General features: G+C 36.4%; 1 protein-coding gene across 1 annotated transcript in view; it reads left to right on the plus strand.

Moving 5' to 3' along the window:
* Positions 1-21,061, plus strand: part of OTOGL (otogelin like) — a gene marked incomplete at its 5' end in the record, with an annotated part of 86,043 nt that overhangs the window by 30,818 nt on the left and 34,164 nt on the right. The window contains 6 exon segments of the mRNA XM_079303109.1: positions 11,747-11,881; positions 12,360-12,503; positions 14,165-14,284; positions 16,476-16,592; positions 19,319-19,475; positions 19,997-20,023. Of these exon segments, the coding sequence (XP_079159235.1) occupies positions 11,747-11,881; positions 12,360-12,503; positions 14,165-14,284; positions 16,476-16,592; positions 19,319-19,475; positions 19,997-20,023 (700 nt within the window).

Below are 21,061 nucleotides of genomic sequence, written 5' to 3' on the forward strand. Positions count from 1 at the left end.
AAACATTAAGTGAACAGATGTAGAACAGATGTGAAAGAAGAACCTGTACATGACACTTTGTGCTCATCTCTTTGAAAATGATACCTGGGTGTGTTCTTGCATATCTCTATGGTTTAGAGAAAAAGAAAAAACAACTTTTTCTATTCTACCTTAACCGTGCTTTTGTCACAATGAGCAAAGAATTACACATCTGAATAGAAACTGCTAGAACTAGGTATAATCCATAGATTTATTTAATATCTATAAATCTTGCTTGGCCTAGGATTAGTGATGAGCTCAGGCTGCTTGGAATTCTTCTTGAACGTGATCTGCATCAGATCTGAATTGTATGTGTGTAATAATATCAAACACAATGATTTCATAATTCAATACTGAAATCATTCATTGAGTTTGTCTGGCAGCTACATGCTAATGTTCTTCATAGCACATATTTAGAGTATATTGCTAGCTTTTTGTTTAAAAATACCATTACTGACATTTAAAAATATAGTCTATTACTAAAACCACTATTGTTTATTACAATTGTTGCTATTTTAAGATTGTCTCCATGTTCTCAGTTACAGTAATATGTTTAGAAGAATACTCATTTTCCTGACTGTCTAATCTTAAGAATAAAGCATAGTTTCTCTAGAAAGACTAGTGCGAATAGTTTATTTCAAGTATGCTTTAGTAGAGTATTCACAGCTGTGAAATAACATACATTGGTTCCAGATTTTTGTGTGCATTTAAAAAGAAGAAAGAGAGATTTGAAAAAGATAATAATACCTCATAGAAAATTCCTGGCATGTATCATATATGATAAAAGAGCTGTTACTCTTAGAGATATTTTAACTTTTGTACAAGGCTTCTCATTTTAAGATGCAAAAATTAGGAGTTACTTTACTTGTAAAATAATCTTGCCTGTATGATGATGTGGAAAGCTAGGTCATCATTTCTTAATTCTTGTGCCATTCATTTGGAGAGGTTTGTATGACAAATCTATGCTCCTTTTTCAAACTTCAGTATGATACTGGAATGTTTGGCATTTACAATCAAACATCACCTGTCACTCTACTGTGTAAGAAAGAACCTATGTGGAATCAAACCATGGGGAACATTTGGCATCCAAGAATAAAGTTGGCAGCCAGATTATTAAGACGCATGGCACATTGCCAATTGGCTGTTCTTCAGGTGAACCTGACACAAATAATAAATACACAGATATGCTTTTCAGGCTTCTCAGACTTTTTTCAGCTTTTCAAACTTAGTTTTTTCCCCAAACTCAGCTATTGTGGGAAAGTAGAGCCTAATTTGTTCACAATTTTTATTTCTTTAGGAAAAGCTGTCATGACCTATATTAAAAGACTCTTAGTACCTATTAGGCACTGCATAATCTTGTCTGGCACAGAAGATGTATCTGTGGGCTGATTTTTGACTGGGAAATGTTTAGAGAATTTTTAAGGGTAAAAAAAAAAAGAAAAAGAACAAAGGATGGGATTGTGTGGCAGATGCCCCAGAGTTTTGAGGGAATTAAAATACAGAGCTGATCAACTATGTGATATGCAACCCTGGAATCAGAGGAATGGAAGATGGGAGGATAACCAAGTACTGCTAGTTTGCAATGCTCTTGCAAGGCTGATTTTTATGGATAATGTGAAACACTCATCAGACTACTGAAACTGAAGCAGCTACACTGGTTGTAGTATTGTATATAAAAAACTGTAATAAGTTTGTCCTTTCTCTTAAATCTTTTATCCTTTAATCTTTCTCCTGTAAGCAATGGACTGCTTTGTTTCTACTAACAGAAGTACCCTAGAGGTGTTGTAGTAGGGCAATAAGGGAAGTTACAGCTACAATCAGTTTGTTGGCATATGAACTATTCCCAGATATAAAACTAAGTGCAAGAATTATAATCTGAATCCATCATCCCCAGAGGCATGATAATGTGCTGTTCCCATCCATGTTACCAGCCCTCACTGTTTGATTTGGCTGTTGGCCTTCCTAAACCTGATCTGTTTGAACAACTCTTTAATTTGTCATCATATTCCATTGTACCAAACAAAGAACTCATCCTTACCTTTATTATGTTTTTAATAAGGAGCCCTTGTGCTCTTCTGGGAGAAACATCAAGTATAAGCTTTCAGCCAATTATGAAACTTACTTGTTTTCAACATCAGTGTCTCCTGTCAGGCCTTTTTGTTTAAGGTGACTGAAAGTGCATGAAAAAGCCCTTTATAACTAGTTCAACAAATTTGTCCATTGGGCAGAAAATGACAGAAAATATTTAGATCAACAGTTAAGAATATTAAGGCAGTAAGATCTCATGAAATGATAATTTGACTTTTAGGAAGTCCCTGTATAGATAAATGACATTCACAGAGAAGACATCAATATTTATTTTTAACATTTTAAAATATCAGTTATTTCAAAGGTTAAAAAATAAGATCTTAGCAGAACAACACATTTATCAGTGTAGATCATGTAAACACTTCATTTTACTAATCTAAATGTGAATGATAAATTTAGCCAAACAGTTTCTTACTTGAAAATATTTAAATACCTATTTTCTTCTATTTTCTTGCTTGTTGTCTTATTTTACTATTTTTGATGATGCTACATTCTTTCCTCCAAAAACAATGGGGTTGTTTTTCTGGCAAACTTTTTACTAGTTACAGTCTGTTTCTTCCACTTACCTGCTTTGTAGATTTCTGCTCTTATGGTAAAATTGTTGTCTTTCCATGAAAAGTGTTGGCCTTTTTTATTTCTCTGGTGGTTTTCAGTCCTTCAGCTCAGCATTTTTATTAAGGCTGATAGTTCACTTGTAGCCCCTTAGACATGTTCTCTTCTGTGAAACAGATGATAATTTTTATAAGAAAAAAATATTCCCCAAAAAATTATTTGTAGCATTTCTCAGAAAAAATTATTTTCTCTGCTTTGGGGCAGATTTCAAGCAGGAGTTCAGAGGGATAAACTACCCATCAGAATATTCTCAAATGAGAGGGAACTCTGTTGCAACGCTCATCTGCCTTTTAAAACACACCCCAAAACCCCCCACTGAAATGTTTTCACTAACCTTAGGTTGTCAAGAAGGTCCTAAAGCACAGAAGGGGATTAATTGGTTTGTTCCTATATCTTTAAAAGTGAAGGCTGGCTTAACTAAGGCCTCATCTTCAAGTATCCCTATTTAATATATTAAATTCAAAGTATGTGGTAAAAATATTATAACTTCTTTTCACCTGCCATTGGGGATTTGAACATTTTAAAGTCACCTTTTTAAGCTTTTCTTTGCAATCATGAAAACTCTTTTAAAGCCAAAGTTGGAGGATTGAAAGCAACTGAAAGCAACCACCATTTTCAGTCATTTGATAAAATAATCAAACCATTATGCCAATTAGAAGTGCAGATGTGACTCTTTTGGGTCAGCAGAAATTATATAAGAGCCCATTCGCTAAGTTCACTTAGAGCATGCATCATCTCAGGAACCACCACTATAGTTGCCCAAATGATTCTCCTATGGTTGAGCCATCCCCAGAGCTGGATACTGGACTGCTTTGGGGAATACAGCCTTTGAATGCTTTTCTTGCATTCCCCTTCTTGTGTAACTTGAAGCAAGTTCAAAGCTCTTAGTAAATTATGCTTCTATTAAAGTGCTTAATACAGAGGCTGTTTGATGCACTGATAAACTTTTAGCTATTATTTGCTGATATATTTGAGTGGTAAATTTTTAGATGGTGACTGGGCATAAGCTGGAGCAGTAACACAGAAAGCAACAATTTTTCAATTACTTGTTTGACACATCTGAGGAGTCAGAAGTAGAATTTATCCTATTTCACCTTATTGAATATCTGTAATTTTTTTATACAGTTCTTTTCAACATCATTTGTGCCATGTAGCCAGACTGTAGATCCATGAAATTGGCAAATCTGTAGAATTAAGTATTTGGCATGGTCTCTCTCATAGCCTATTTGTAAAATAAATACATTCTTCTTGCTGTCAGTAACCCTTTAGAGGATTAAAACTGCAAGTTCATAGCTAATCAACATTGTCAAGCTGACTATTCATAGTTAAGAGAAATAGTTTCTTTTAATAGATTCTGGAGATTTTAATGTGAAAATAAATAATGTTGAATTTAAAATTAAAAATGTTTAGAATTGGACACCAGACTCTAAAAGTAATTTTTATTTATTCAGAGAATAAAACTGTACATGGGGTTTCAATCAGAGTGCCTTTAAAATTTTGATTAACATATCTAATCCTCAAGCTACATTCCAGCATGTAGTTTCATGAGTAAATGATGTACCAAAATATTTCCACCTAAACCACTTGTCAAATAATTGATAGCAGCAGTAACCATGTAGAAATAATGATACGTTGTGTGAAAAATTATGTCCGAAAAAGAAAGAGACTACATCTCAGTGAAAAAACTATTTATGGTGAATAGTTTGCCCTGCTCTAATGGCAAAGAATACCAACAGTTTGCTTTTCATCAGTCCCATGATTTCAGAGGAAACCTTTCTGGATGCCCTCTCTGTTTCTGGGTCTCTGGAAGTCCTGTAAGGGTCAATAGTAAGCTCCCTCTGGGAGACATCCCTTTCCATCCTGTCTTCAGCTGTACCTGGTTTTCTATTTGTTCTATTTCTTCTGTGAGCACAAGATCTGATTACAGCTGGCAATGGATTTGTGCTCTGGTTCCATTTTCTTCAGATCAATGATTTCAGACTCAATTACCTCTACATGCCTTTCTGCCTCCACCACCTGATTCTCCAGACCATTAAATTATGCAGTGAATGAATCACTGTTGTTCTCCAACAAAGGAAAGATTTCTTTCAATTTGTGCAGATTAGCATGGAGGCCTTCCAGGAAAGGCTTGGGGAAAAGTTTCTTACCATGAGAATGGCAATTTGGAGGTGGTGTGTGCATAGTGTGATTCAGAAGTTGGATTCCCTTTCTGAGGACTTTGGTATTCAGTGACCTTTTGCCTTGTATTTCTGATTTCGGCTTGATGCTCATCATCCAAAAGCCCTTTGGCTATCCAAATGTTTTACTCTTATGTTGCCTGAAAAGGCAGTTCATGTAAGAATGGTTGTCTGAGTCTGAGGGCCTCTGGTGGGTGCAGTTTAGTGGGCTGGTGATGGTACAGCACAGTAAAAGATGAGCAAAACCCAGCATGATGTGCTGCTGTCTCAGAGCTGTGTGTGCAGCAGTACCACCAGCCCTTCTCTGTGCTTGTAGGGGTGGGCTGCTCGGGCCAGTCACCTGCAGATGCTGCTCAGTTCATGGTCTTGGACTCCAGGTGTTGGTGAATTATGAGAACTGTGAATTAAATTTACTCTGATTTAGGTCGGGATTTGAGGTTTTTTTAAATTTTTTTTTCTCTGAATATATAAAAACTAAACTTCAGCAGTGTACATGAACACGCTTTCATTTTTTTACATTGCAAAACATAAAAGCTTTATGCAAGTTTCAGCTGTCTATTTCAGCAATCATTTGCTGGAGCTCTTGTCATTTATTTTCCTATTTCACTTTCTCCTTACCTCCAACAATAAAATATTAACATTTATCATGCACTTGTTAATAAAACAACACTAACAGGTCTCATGTAAATACATATAAATACATGCTTAGATATAAAAACTAGCACTAGCAACTGTGCCTCTGATTTGCAATTCAGAATAATTCATATTACAGAATGTGTCAGTTGAAAACAAATATTCAAACATTTCCAAGTCTTCAGTCTTCAGAAGGTCTCATTTTTAATTAGAAAGGGATTGCAGTAATATGACCTATGCAAAAGTTAAATCTGGTACACAAACAGGCAAAGTTAAGTAAATGAAATAAAAGGAAATCTGCTTTAAATTATTATTTTCTCAAAATTTTAATATAGTTCTCTTAAAATACAAAAAAATAGAAAATCAAAACTTTTTTAGTAATCTCTCTCTAGTGTTTTTAAAATTAAGAAACATTGAGTTAAAACAAGGTTCTATTTTAGAGAGATAAAGTAAAATATTTACTGTCCTGTATTTTCATTATTATTAGATTAAAAAACAAAAAATTTGGAATTTATTGTTGGCAAACCTTCAGAACACCCAAAGATCTACATTGCAGGAAAATCTGCTAGGAAAAAACCCTATGTATAAAAAAAATATATCATGATATGTTTTTCCTGTTCCTTGTGTGTGTATATATATATATATATACACACAGATACATAGATGTAATTTTCATACATATATTTTTGAGTTTTGGAGAGTTTATTTTGCTTGAGATGTACCCTTTTCAGAAGTCGCTGTTAAGGAAATAGGAAGGAGTTATCATGGAGGCATTAGCAAACATCTGGAAGTTGTTTGAGGATAAGTCAGTAGCTGGAATAATCTCACTCCTCTTGAATTATCATCAGTGAATTTATTCAGTCATGTTGCCCTCCTCCATTTCTACTCAACTGATTCAAAGCTAGAAATATCTTGTATCTTACGAGTGTGCTGCAAGTTTCTTTGCCATATTTTGAGTGAAAAGAATATGCAGCCATGTAAAAGATGTAAAGAAAAGGAAAATTAATGTGCATTTGCATAAGCAATTTGGCCCTCAGGTTTTTAGTTCCTAAATTGGTTTTTTTGGTTATTTTTTTCAATAGTTGTATAAAAATATATAACATTGCTGGGAAAATAAGTGCTATTACTATTCCTTTCCTCTCCTTTTCTCTCTCGTACAAGAGGATCACCGACTATCTTTCCCATAACATTTTTTCTCAACTTTCATGTGGATTTCTTCCCAAACTGAGACAGTGTGTTTCAGTGCCATCTGTTGACTCCAAGCAATATTGCTCCATTGTTTTAATAACTGTGGGGAAGAACATTTGCTGATAGAAGTTAGTAGAGGATGCAAACACAGGCATCAAATAAAGTTACGTGGACTGTGCAACACCGAAACAAAGGAAGCCTTTCAGTAAGAGATGCTTCTTAGTGTAAATTAAAATGACTTTTGTGTAATTAATGTGTTTTCACTGATTATCTAGAGTTCAAGTCCATAGTAAAATGACAGGAAACAAATAGAGCAAGAACAAATTAGATGCTAAGGCATTTGCCTGGTCTCCAAAATAACTTATATGTTTATGCCTAAATGCCCACTAAATCTGGGCCAAGATGTTTTACTTCTCCTAGACCAAGCTCACTAGAATGAACATTTCAAATGTTACATTCCTTCAGAAGAAACTTAGAACCAATAAACAACAACTCAGCTAATTCTGACTTCCCACAAAATCTCCTGAAATATTAGATCTGAACAGAGCTAAGGAATCTCTCTGAAAATATGTAGGAAGCAGAAAGCAAATTCTACTTTTTAAATTATTGTATATTTTTTTTTCCAGTATTTTTAGAGCTTTTTGTGCTTCTTTTTGTGGTGGTTTATGAAAATATCTAAAACATCATTAAAGCAAAAGAAAGATAGGTGTAATTGCTCTGTCCCACTCCCACTCCCTTACATGCCTTTATGGCCACCCTAGTTTGCAATTTTGAAGGAAATGAACCAAAAGCAATAGGTAAATCAGGGTATTGAGAATGGAAAAGAATGATTCTTTACACTGAACAGTAAGAGAGATTTTAATGAAACTTTCAAAGAAATGAATACAGCCAATGAATTGTCTTTTCCTAGGCTGAATTTTGACGATGTAAGCACACTACACAGCATTGTTATTGGTTAAAAGGGACAGAAAATTTCTAACAGGGTATTGAAATAGAAAGTTTTGAACAAAAATAAACTCTAGCATTCCTAAGCACTGCTAAAAAAACCCTCAAACCAGCACCAAACCAGAAAAAGGGAAGCAGTGCTTTGCTTTTTGACTAGGAAGAAATATGGAAAAAAAGTGCAGCGAAGTCTAGAAAAAGAATGTCCTGAGAAGGGGGACTGACAATGAGCTTTTGACTGACTGCCCAGAGCTGTGACTCTGTCTTTTCTGTTGCTTGGCAACTCCATGTTATCACAAAGAAACTGATATTAAGTTGGAACAGGCTGGATATGGTAATTTACGTGGGAAGATACTCTTGCAGTGGGAAAACCATTTTATTTCTAGTTTCTGTCAGCGTAAGTAGGTTTCACATGATGAACTGTAGTACATCCCCTGCTGGGTGCATTTTACCTAAAAAGGTAAAGAGTGACTCTGCCTTGGAAAGAGGCTGTGCAGAAAAAAACCAAACAGAAAAAAACCCCCACCTTGTTATTCATTAGACCTGCTCCTAGTGTCTACTCAGACATTTCTTCTAGCGGTAGCAAAAAAACCTTGTTTTCATATTTGTGTGGATTTAGTGCAGATTAGAGAGATGGAACTCGATCATTATCATTTATACCATCACATCGCCTAAGAACTCTTGAGATTTGCCTGAGACCTCCCTGTCTTATGTAAACATCAGAAGATGATCCCCACTTTATCTGAATAGCCTTTTATTTTGCATTGGTAATAGTTAAGTGCTAAATTTCAATTGCACTTTATTTCTTCTTTACTGAAAGAAGACACTGCATGTGCAGCAGCTGCCGAATAATTTGAAGACTGTGATAGAAACTCAAAGTTTCAAAGAAGTTCAAAGTTTGAATTTGTGTAGTAATGTAGGGCTTGGGAAGGTGTCTATTGAGCTTTATGGAGAGAATGGCAGGAGTATGTATGTAAAGCAAATTATTTTTTGAAAGCTTAGAGCAATAAGAGGCATGTAATCCATAATGGTATTTTTATGATTTTGTTTAGGTCTAAGATTTAATTAGAAAAAGAGAAAGCACAGAAGATTCAAGATTTAATGTGTAGCCTTTTTTTCTTAAATGTCTGGTTTATTCATAACTCTACTGAACTATTACCACAGTCTCTCTGCATATCCATCCTGCATAATTTCTAGTAATTTAACACCATCATGCAGTCCTACAAGTAAGGAAGTACTTCACATGTCTTCAGGACTCCCTGTTCTGGCTTTGGTCAGCAAAACACTTCCTGGCTCCAGGCTTCTCTGTACTGCAGAGTTAACTTGAAAAATAACTCAGTTTGTGCCCTTGGCTCAAATCCCAACCATACACAAAACCTTCTGACTTGAGTATGTTGATGCTGTTCAGCTGAAGGGATTGGCCTGGACTGTCAGAAGGCACAGGCAGCAGCTTCAATTAGCATAGCTAATATAGCTACCCACTGCTGCCTCAAGGGCTTGTCTTCATTGCCAAAAAAGGTGTATTTTTACTGTGGGATAATTAGCCTGATTTAACTATCCTCATTTAAAATCAAGCTCTTCCTTTCTTTTCTTACAGGGAAGACATTGCTTCCCTATTAACTCAGGGTGTCCCTTTTTGCTGAGACTAAACTAACTGAAGAGGAATGAACCGTGCAATGAAATAAGCCCACAGTGTCCTAGGCATCAAATAGACCCAGAGACTGCAAGCAAAGTTCTTCTCTGCACTGAGATGTGGTGGGGAGATAACTCCCTTTCTCACTTTTCAGTTGGCCAGCACAGAATGTGTCAGCTTGTGTCCTATCTACCAAACTAATGAGATTGTCTACTTTTTCATTTGCCACATCACATCCAATAAATCAAAAAATGCTCTGGGCTGTTATCTGACTTGGAGAGGAATAATTGTTGTACTCACTCCAGCAGCAGGCCTCGTTTAATTAAAACATAGTGTATTTCCCAATAAGGTAGTGACCAATTTTATTTTGAGTGCAACCTAAAACAACTTTCCAACAAAACTGAATAGATGAACTTTTCTTTACCTTGAAGCTTTTGATACTTTTAAACTGAGTTCCCTTGCTAAATCATGGAGATCTGATTTCCAACACCCCTTGCCACTAAGCAGTTAGTGAATAACTTTACCCACTCTAACTATTGCCTTCCAAGGTAACTGCTGACAAATACCATCTGTTTCCTAAGCCCTGGCATTCGGGTAACACAGAGCTTGCAGACAGTTCCCACAACTTGTGGTCATTACACTCACAAGCGTGTTTTCTATGCCAGGTAACAGCATCCTCTGGCTCATGGGCCATGCTAGACTGAGGGTAGCAAAATGGGAGCACCTCCTCTGTGTGGCAAGAAAGTACCTCTGGACTTTCTATCATCTGGGTTTGGGCTTGTTTTTGATTTTAGGTTGAGAGTGTTCTTTAAAGAGTTTGGTCACTGGTTTTCTTAAGAAAAAATACACAAACTGCTTCCTATAGCACTTATGTTTTCTGCTTGCAGTATTTCTCACTGATGAGGAAAAATTACTGAGGTTTTTTTTTTTTATTTTAAATTCTTGAATTCTGATGAGTACAGAATGAATAGGGGTACAAATGTGAGACAGGCAAGTAAGTAGCCAGCAACTTTTGGGGGTACACTGACCAAGGCAGTGGTACATTGGTCACAGGAGGGAGTGAAGCTCTAGGAAGAGATGCTTTGGGAAAACAAGGTGAGGAATGTCTCCTGTTGTGGCCAAGTGGAGCTCTTCAAAAGCATTGCTGGGACCCAAGAATAGTTCCCAAAACTGGGGAGATGCTGAGAGCCACCATTTCCATCTTGTACACCATGCCCATTAGCACCTGCAATTAGTTTCATCTAATCATAGTCTCAGAGTTTATGTTCAAAAGAGGGCAGGAGCAAGAAGAGAACCTTTTCGTTCCCAGCACTACCCAAGTGTCCCATAGAAGACTAGAATAGTCAGTAGGTGCTACTTGCCACTTCCAAAATTTTTATTTCATGTTTGTGTCAGGTTTCTGATGACTGCAGGACTGAATTTGATCAAAAATTGAACCAGATTAAAAAACAGTGTTATTGGCTTACATTAATGTTAGGAAGTTTCTCAACTTATTTCTATAGTTATGACTGCTTGTTGATTTGCAAGGTACAGAATTGAACAGGAAAGCAAATTAAAATAGGAAATAATAGGAATAACTCAGCTTTGTTTTTGTTTGTGGTAGTGTTAACAACTCTGAATTGACAGACCTTTTTTTGAGTAAAAAGCTTAGCATGGGAAATTACAAGGTGCATGTGTGTTTCCCTCAGGATACAGAAGAACCGTGGAAACTCTAGGTGAATAAACAGACCTGTTGAGGCAAGGTGCAAAGGTGATTTTCTGTGCCAAGAATGCAAAGTTAATGAATGGGCTGTAGGGCAAAAAGGTGTGGGATTGGAAAGGCAGTACATTTGAGTTTAAAATACTAAGACACCAGTAAATCAGGACAACGAAGTATTAAAATCTTTTAAATGTTAAAATAACCCCACCCTACAAACAAAAATACTGGCAGAAACCTTTACCCTCTACAATATCATTGAATATGACTCATGGTTTTATAAATTTTGATGTGTGGTGGCACAGCAACTGTTCTATCTACTACCGACAGATGGTAGGTTTTTTGGTTTTAAAAATACAAAAGCAGCTTGATCTCATGTACCTTGGTTTAAAAATAAAGCTCTTTTTATAGTATCTCTCAATTTCGACAACCAACTGTGCCATAAATATTGGATTCCAAGTATTTTAAAAGCAGACCTTATTTTAGTGGTGGCCTGTTCCTCTGAGTTTGTGAAGTCTTCAACAAGAGGAGTCACAGCTGAACATAATGGCTTTTTGTGTTTAACTTCAAAGTTTGTAGGTTCAGCTTTGAATTTAAAAATGCATTTCCTGATTTGGTAACTTGCTTAAATTTAATTTCAAGTGTGTGTAAATTCTAAAGAATCCAATTTTTTTTTTCTGATGATAAGCATAGAATAAATCTACAGGAGAGAAATGCAATTGAATATATAAATAAAATTATTTCTTCTTAATATTGCAGAGCACAGATAACTCAAATATATCTATAATTGCTCAGAACAAAAAGTGCTTTGACAATGATATTATTTGCTCAAAGAATATTTTCATCACTGTTGGAGACACTGAGATTTATTTTAGTGAACCTTCTGAGAAGCAGGTTAGTTATTTTCTTTCTTTTTGGTTTCCCCTGTAAGATAAGCACTGCAAATTTACAGCTCTAAAGGAGCATGTCTTTGGAAAGAATCTCTCAGTCTGAGTTAATATAGTACAATTGTTTAGGCCTGGATAAAGCAGAAGGTCCCAAGACACCCTTTTTTTCCCCTCTTTTTTTTTTTTTTTTTTTTTCAAGTTCTATTTATCATACAAAGAATATTGCCCAAAAGTCTCAAGGTGTTGAAAGGTATTGGCATTTAGGAGCTTCTTTCCAGTTGGTTTTGAAAGAGAAACCAAAGTATGAAGTAAACTTGAATGACTGAAAAGACAAAATATCAAAGTATTGAACAACAATTCTACTGATATTATTGATTCAGCTATATGCTAAATTATCCTTCAATATACACTTTGCTGTTATCTGGCTGTATACCTTGGTAGCATTACTTTAGTAGATCTTAATAAATATTCATTTGTGTCGGAAGACCCTAGGGGCACAGGAAAACAAATCTAACTATCAGCTCTGGAAGGCTGGATATTACACTGTGATACACTTTCCAGAACAGGACATTACAATTCTCTGGGACAAGAAGACAATGATGCATATTAAAGTTGGACCTCGCTGGAAGGTGAGCTGAAATATAAACCCAAGATTTTTTATAGATTCTCTTTATTGTTAATGTGACCTTTTATTGAATAATGGTGATAGTCCTTTCTTTAACACTAGCTTTCCCAGTGATATAGCTGTTTATTGTGGTGTTCAGCTGCTAGCATTTCCCAGGTAAGAAGAGATGTGACTTCTGAGGAGAACGAGTGGTTTCTCCATGTGTGCTTACTCTGTTGCTCGATACACTGCAGCCCTGGAGATATGCAGTGATTCAGCTCTGAGTCAAACATACTTTGGGGGCTGGAAAGGAGGAGTAGTTTTTGAGCTACCCAGCTCACTGCATGTTTTCATTGGCTAAATCCAATGGAAAAGAAGCTTCCATGCCCAGTGACATGTAAGATGGCAAGTTGGCAGTACAGATTGCATTATACTGATGATGGAACTGCAACCTGGCTAAGGTTTCTGAGATGAACAGATGGAGTCACATTATTTTAAATTTAATTTAAATTTAACTTAAAAAGGCAAAATACAGAAAAATATCAGGACAAAAACTTACGTTTAAATCTAATGGATATATTGTGACAGGATTCAGTCATGATGCAATGAAGAATTCAAGGCTCCTTTTTTTGCCAGTTGTTCTTCTCTTTTCCATTCCTATATCATTATCTACCTTGGTGTCTCTGCAACTCAGTCTTTGGGTGCTGGCAGAATAACCATCAGTGTGATTCAGAATTACATTTCTCTTTGTTGCAAGCATGAACACATGTATTAAGATGGGCCTCATTCAGCAAAAGAGAAGAAAGCATTCTAGTCTAGAATACAGTAACAGATTTTTTGAATGTAAGTCAAAGCTATAATGACCATCTAATGTGTTTTTAAAGCAAAATTATTATAGGCTTTTGTTCAAATAGCTGTAAAATACTTAATTCACCTACAAGTTCATTTATCAACCATCAATACACATAGAGAAGAAAAAAATATTCTGTTTTTGGGTAAGCTAGCAGGGAGCTGACTGCTACAAGTTGCATTTAGGAACAAAAATGCTTGCAATTCTTTGTGTTTCCAGTGGCTGTTTCTTCCAGAGGCTCCAGTTCAGTAAGATGTCTGCAGCAGAGCTCAAGAAATAACTCATTAGTGTGAGCCCCAACACCCTAAAAATCCAACTCTACTTTTTATTGTTGTGTAGAAATGCCTATTTTCCAATATATTTACATATGTATGCATGTATACATTTTCCTCATCAGCAGCATATGCCCAAGAAAAGAAAGTTTCAGCTGTCTCTTTTATAATTGCTATTACAAATGTTCTAGCTATTGTGAACTAAAATTAGAGACAGCAAGTTTTAACAACAACAGCTAGTCAGGCTTCATAATAACGTGGTAATTCACCTGAACTTTTGACTTTTGGATGGGAATCACTACTGAACTTTCAGAAAAATATACTACTAGATTTCAGTCCATTTTCATGGGCAGGCAGTAAGAAGTAGTTCTGGAAAATAAGAAGAAAAACACTGTTTTCTGTTAAAAGATATTTGCAATATGGAACTGCAGGCATAGTAGAGTGTCAGATATTTTGAAAGGACAAATCAGATTTACATTCACTTACAAATTTTTATATTCCTCATGTGTCATTTGTGCCAATTATTTACTGTGTATTTATGAAAGATATTTTTTTCTCTTTCAGGGCAAACTGGCAGGCTTGTGTGGAAATTTTGACAAATATACTTCAAATGATCTGACTACATCAAACAACATGGAGGTGAGAAATGCACAGGTGTTTGGAGACAGCTGGGTATTAGGACAGGTAAGTCCCATGTCCAACAAAAATGTAGAGGAAAAAAGATTATAATTTTAATTTGTAAATGTGCACATTGTAAGCCCATGATGTACAGTTATTTTCTAAAGTTATGGTCACTATATAAGATTTTAATTTTTGTGTCTGTAGATGTGAAAGGTGCTAATAATGTCTTATGTCATAGCAAACAGATATTGAATTTAAATTAAACCAGACAATCTCTTTAGGGAAGGATATGTTTTCCTGTGTGTAAGACAATTATAGCTGTATGAATTTCAGTGTTCTACAAAGTTAGGTACACTGCTTCTGGTATATTTGATTCATCCCAATTTTAAAAATAATTGTAATTTCTCTGGGGTTGGAGGCATCAGGATCCTGGAAGTAAACAGAATCCGAATGCTGGGAAAAAGAGCCCTGGAAGAGTTTCTTTCTGAACAATGAAAATAAAATGAAAATTTATTTTAGTGGCACTTTGTAATGAGTAAACTGACAAAGCAGAGGTAGTGAAGGGATGGGCAGAAAAGGCTCAGAACAGCAACAGGCACCACCCAGTATGGGACATTGGTTTCTGAGGATATGTAGGAGGACACTGTAGGGAGTGGATGGCTGCAACTCTTGTTTATAACATAGGAGAATAGGTATTTCATTCATTTGTGTCGAGAAGATGTAAAGTTTTATAGCCTTTGGGACCTACTGAAAAATCATTATTTGTAACACACTCCTTTTGGATGTCTGTCAGGACCAGTTTTTAAACTGTTCTCTCCTTGACACAGCAGGTAATTGGCTAAATATCTCTCACCTCATGGAAGAATGCTTTGGAATAAAGATTTTGAGGCTTCTCTGCCTCAGTATCTCCCTTTGGGCATATTCTATTCTGCATAAAATGTTTCTATTTTGTAAGCAAGAAAGGAAAATGTTTAGAGTTATACTGCTCATCTAGAAGGTTGTATATAAACAAATGAGTTTGTATGAAGTTTGTGAATTTTTCTTTTTCAGTTTATTCATCCAATGGGTCTCTTAGAAATGTGTATAGTGTTTGCATAGCATATTGACTTGTGACGTGTTATAGCTTTTACTTATGCATCTCAGATTGCACCTTACTTTTTGGTGGAGGTATGTATCTGTAAAATCTCATGCAATCTCCTGATCTCTATGTCTGCCAGAGCACTCAGCATCTAAATTCAATTTTGGTTTTGCTCGTTGGCTGTGCTCAGACAGGTTTGACACTTCTTCTGCCCCACAGCAGGCCTTGAGGACTTTTTTAGAAAGGCCCTTTGGCTTTTCTAGAGATGCATCCTGGTAATCATTTCTGAAAAATCTAAAGACTGTGAAGGAGTATTTGATAGCTGGAGACCAAGAACCCATCTCTGCTACTGGAAACATGCTTGTATTAGTACTGTGAAGCATGAGATGCTTCCAGGGCTTCTCCTTCCTAGGAGTGGCAGCACATATCCTCGCAGCAGTGTCTGAGCACCTGCACAGGAGGGCAGCATAGGTGGGTGACTGCACTGCAGCTAAAGCTGCTGTGGGACACCCTGCTGATCCCCATGAATTCATTGTCACACCCTCCTGGTGCATTACACCCAGCTTCCCTGCTGCACCAAGACAGCATGGTTTCAGATGAACTCGTGTTCTCTGAGCTGAGTGTCCCTTTCCTATATTTTTCTGTTCTTATTTTTTTTCTTTTTGAAGAGATCCTATAAGTGATGTACTTGTACCTCACTCATTTTTGAGTTATCGTGATGATCTTTGACTCTATTATTTTAATGAGTTGCTCTCTTCCTACCACTGCTTCTTTATTTGAACTTAACAGGGCTAAAGCCATCTGTAGTATGACTCCATTTAAAGTCAGTGAAAACCACCCAGGATGGATTTGGACCATGTATTTGTTTGTGATGTTACAGTTGGTTGCTCTGGTAATGATTATAATGTGTCACAAAGAAAACATTTTGTCTTTATGCACTGAGCAGAGACAGCAGGAACATTTTAGTGCTTTAGAACAAAACAAAAAGATTCTTTTTTTGTGCAAATGTTTTCAACTATAAAAACAAATCAAGGAAAGAAGATGAAGAAGATAACATTTCAATTTTTTATGTTCCGATTATGCAAGTATTGAATTACATGATACAATGGTGTACCTGAGTCTGTGATAAACACACCCACCTATTAAATATTTCTGGATTTTTTGCTTGTTTTCAAGTGCAAGACCCCAAATGAAACACTGAGACCATGTGAAGTACATCAGAGCAAGTTCCCTTATGCCAAAAAGGAATGCTCAATTTTATACAGTGATCTTTTTGCACCTTGTCGCAATGTGGTAAGTTTATTAAATATCCAAGATTGCTGTCATGAAAATAATAAATTTCCAGTAATTAATTTCTTCTTGCCAGTACCCTCAGTTTAAATGTGAGGAAACAGAGTAAAGCCCTGCAAATATCTCTGTGTGGGTGGGCTATATTTGTGCAGAGCTTCTTGTTCCTTTCAAGACTGGAATCTAAACATGAAAGTGGTAACAAAGTTGTGAGTTAGTCGACTAAATAATCAGGGTTCTAGTATCTTTAGGTCTTATTTATATCTTTTATCTATATAGGTAGCTAAGTTTTATAAGCTGTAAACTTGTATAAATTGAGGGATTCTAAAATAAGTGTATGTGTAATGCACCTACAGCTTAGCTCAAATGTTTTTATTTTGTTGACTCCTCTATGTAGAAAGAAATATGAGAGAGCAAGATTTCAGCTTCAGGACTATTGGTATTTTTAGTTGTTTGGCAGCTTATAATCTGATTTTATCAAAGCTCTGAGGTTTTGTATCCTTGTTTTCCCAATACCTGGCTGAACCTGGAACTTGAGTTACAAGAATGTTCTTCAGTTCAGTCTAGACGAGATGGGGACAACACTATTTTGTGTGATAATCTTTTATTCAGTTTTAATCCACCCATTATCAATGCAAGACATGCTTTATAAATTTTCCTCTATTTCTAATTTTAGCCTCCCAATGGTATTTAGGTGCTTCTTTACACCCGAGCAAGCAAGAACCACTACGATATTTCATCTGTCTCTTAATTTCTTCATGATTATTAATATTAAATGACATCATTAGCTGTCTCAGCTGAACCTCCTGACTTTCAGGACTAAGCTGAATATCAACATGGTTAGGAATTTGCCTGTGGAGGAGGTTTCAGTAGCTTAATCCTAGAGATTTATTAATGTTGACTTTAGTTACTATGTAAAGAATTTTTTGAGCATGTGCCTGAGAACATAGTGATGAGTGTATTTTCAAAGTGACAATAAATAAAAATTGAACTTTTGAGAGTTTTTAAGCAACTGTATTATATAACAAATTAGAAAGATCTTTTCTCTTTAACATTCATTTTCTCTATCTTATCCATATTGTGATTAGGATTTGTAAATATTATGCCAAAAATTTAGCATAATTATGTTAAAAAAATCTATGCCAAGTGCAAAACACATAATTTAATTAGTAGTCAAGTATTTCCACACCTATCTATCTATCTTGTAGGGGAGAGTCTGTAAAGCTAACATCTTTCATGTGTTTTTAGAACCTATTAATCAGCATGTGAAAGTACAGCTCCTTCAAAAGTAATGTAAAATGACCTCCTATCAAGGGCATGTGCAGCTGACTGCTGAGTGGGGAACAGGGTGCCAAGAAAAAAGCCCGAGCAGGGACTGACACTGGGGGCATGCAAAGAACAGAAAACATAGGTGGGGGTTCCAAATGTGCTTTCTGTTGCTCCTGCTATGGGGGTGGAAGATCCTGCAGTGCATGCAGGCAAGCTCCTGTCTGTGGGACAGGTGGCCTTGCATGCTGCAGTACCAGTTTACAGGGAGACAAAATCTTGCATCTCTGGCTGGGAGCAACTGATGGATTGCAATTGCCCAGATAAGCACTGAATTCAACAGGGTCTGAGGAACATGAACACTTGGAGATAAAAGGGTCTTCCTCATAATTCCTGAACTCTGCAGGAACTTTGGCCCGAGGCTCCCAGTTTATCTCAAGTAGGACATTGCTGACCCATGGAGAAATGCTGTTCTGCAGGCATGAGAGACAGGTTGAGATTTTTGGAGCCAGTTTGCTGTTTGGTGATTTCTACAAAGTTACTACTGCCACTTTCAATAGAGCTAGTTCTCATGTCCCCCCACGTGTCCCCCATGTCCCCAGTGGTATCCCTGTTTTCAAAACAAGAAAAAGAATGAAAGCACAATAACATCTCTCTGCCCTTGATCCAGTCCCTGCCAGCTTCAGCAACTGCCAGCTGAGAAGCTGTCTTCATGTTAGATAAGTACTGCTTTGTTACTGTGGTGGTATTTCTGTAATCTGACGTGTGCCATTGCAGTGCTTTACAACTGAGCTAGACCAGAGACTAAACTGAAGGGAAGCATTGCTTCACATTCCATGTGTTGAGTAAGAACACTGTTTTGGAAATGTTGCTTAAAATTGGAAAAAAAAAACAAACGAAGAAGATTTAAACTCAAGAAATAGTGTATCATGTAAAACCACAGAATATTGTGACAGGATTTTAGAGAACGTGGGTTTCTGATCTAATGAACTTTTGTGAGCAACTTATATTAAAATCTTTTTTTTTCTGCACAAGGTCACCAGTGGTCTTAAGCTTTCTTCTCCTGGGAACCCCCCCCCCCCCCCCGAATTATTACTTTAATAACTTGGTATTAAAGTCACAGCTCTGATTTTGTTGTTCATGCAAAACTGATAGGATGACTACAGGTGGCAGTATTTGTCTTATAAAAGCAGAATTGCCAGTTTCAATAATTCTTTTAAATCAATGAGCAGCGTGTGGACAAGCATATTAGTAATCACTGATTGAATTTTTCTTTTGACCTTTAGCTTAGGTATAAGCTCATCATTTAAAGTGTACATTTTTTGTAGGAATATGCTCAAACTTTGTAAAATACTTTATTTTTGTGTTTAATTCTTTCAGTCAGTCCAGAAGAAAACTCCTGCTGCAACTGGAATTTATATAGTTCGTGCAATTAAGTCACCAATTTTTCTTCTTTCTCACCCCAGATTGATGTGACTTCTTTTATCAAAAACTGTCACACAGATACATGCAACTGCAATCTTGGTGGGGACTGTGACTGTTTGTGTACCAGTATTGCAGCTTATGCCCACAAGTGCTGCCAGCAAGGAGCAGCGATTCACTGGCGATCTCCTTTGCTCTGTGGTATGTACCTGGCCTGGCCAGAGCATCTCTGACTTTTTTATGACCAATTATTCAAATATGACAGGAGCAGGTGGATAGTAAACATAGTTCACATCTCCCAAGCTGTCTCTGTGTTAGCTGTGTCATTCTTACATACACAAATCCAAGGTCTTGCTGAAAAGGGTTGGCTGTGCTCAGGGTGTGTTAGTGCAGAGACTGTGGGAAAGGCACTGGTGAATGTCCAATTTTCTGTGTAGGGCTTCAAAGAGACCCAGTATGTTCTTTTCATTGACAGCATGAAGGGTTCTAAGCTGTAGAATAATTCTGCTTCAGGTCTGCTGTCACTGAACAAAAGTCTAAGAAAGTAAAATCACTGACTGAAATATCTTGTGAAACTTCCTCCCTTGAAAGTGAGCTTCGCATTCTAAGGATGCAGATATGAATGGATTCTTTTGTTACTTTGCAATAATAATAAAAATGATAATAGTAATAATAATAGTAATAATAACAATGATAGTATGCTTGTTTTATTTTTCTTTTAGCCTATGACTGTGAACATTACAACCAAGGTATGTACTATTTGATATTCTACTTTTAAAAACGTGTTTAATTTATGGGCTTTTTCTTTGACTTGATGTATGTAGTTTTAACATTGCTTTTATCTTTAATGAGTGAAGTTTAGTGGCCCAGCTGTGTTGAATGTTCCTAGTAATTCTAATGCCTCCATTAATAACTTCATAATGTTCAGTGTGGAGGGTTGGATTGATCCATCATCCTACAACACATGGTAGCAGTCAGGGAGATGCTCTGGTAGGACACTTCCTTGTGTTTGTACTGTAAATATCAGAGCTGGAACCTACAGTATTTGGACATTGATAGGCTATGGGATTTTATGCACAAATCTCACAATACTGTACTGTAAAAAGAGCAGTACCTTAGGATGAGAGTGGTATTCATTTCACAGAATTAATTCCTGTGTTATTCCCTCTAATATTTGGGTACTGTGCACATGCTTTATAGGGAGCAATAGATACTGAAAAGTGAAACTTGACTAGTTGCAATTATACAAATCTGACTTTTAATGTATCTTTTTGATGACTAGGATGATGTGCATCCTATAATGAGGATCATTATAGAGATGATTTTTTTTTCTCCTTTGTCTGGCCTACTATAGTAGCAGCATATAGATCTTGTTCGGTATAGTTGATTTCCCACAATTACTTTGTAATAGGGAGTTTTGTCTTACTTAAAAATATTTGAGGACATGGCTTTAATGGTGACATGACAGTGGTAAAGGTCTTTTCTGACCTTAATTATTCTATGATTTTATGAAAAAGTAGGAAGGAGTACTGGTTTTGGCTTATTTTCTTTGTATAGTTAGAGTGAATTTAATAATGTATTTTGTATCTGCCATGACAGTGGTGTTTTAGCTACTGCTTACACAGATCAAGGTCTTTCCCAGTTCCCATGCTGATCCACCAGCAAGCAAGTTGGGGCTGCACAGGAGGTTAAAAGGGACAGAGCTGGGACAGCTGACCCCAGCTGACAAAAGGGATGTTGCAGAGCACATGATGTTTAGTTCAGCAACAGAAATTGGAGGGAAAGTT

The sequence above is a fragment of the Erithacus rubecula genome (assembly GCF_903797595.1).
Source record: "Erithacus rubecula genome assembly, chromosome: 4".
In the NCBI taxonomy this organism is placed as follows: domain Eukaryota; kingdom Metazoa; phylum Chordata; class Aves; order Passeriformes; family Muscicapidae; genus Erithacus; species Erithacus rubecula.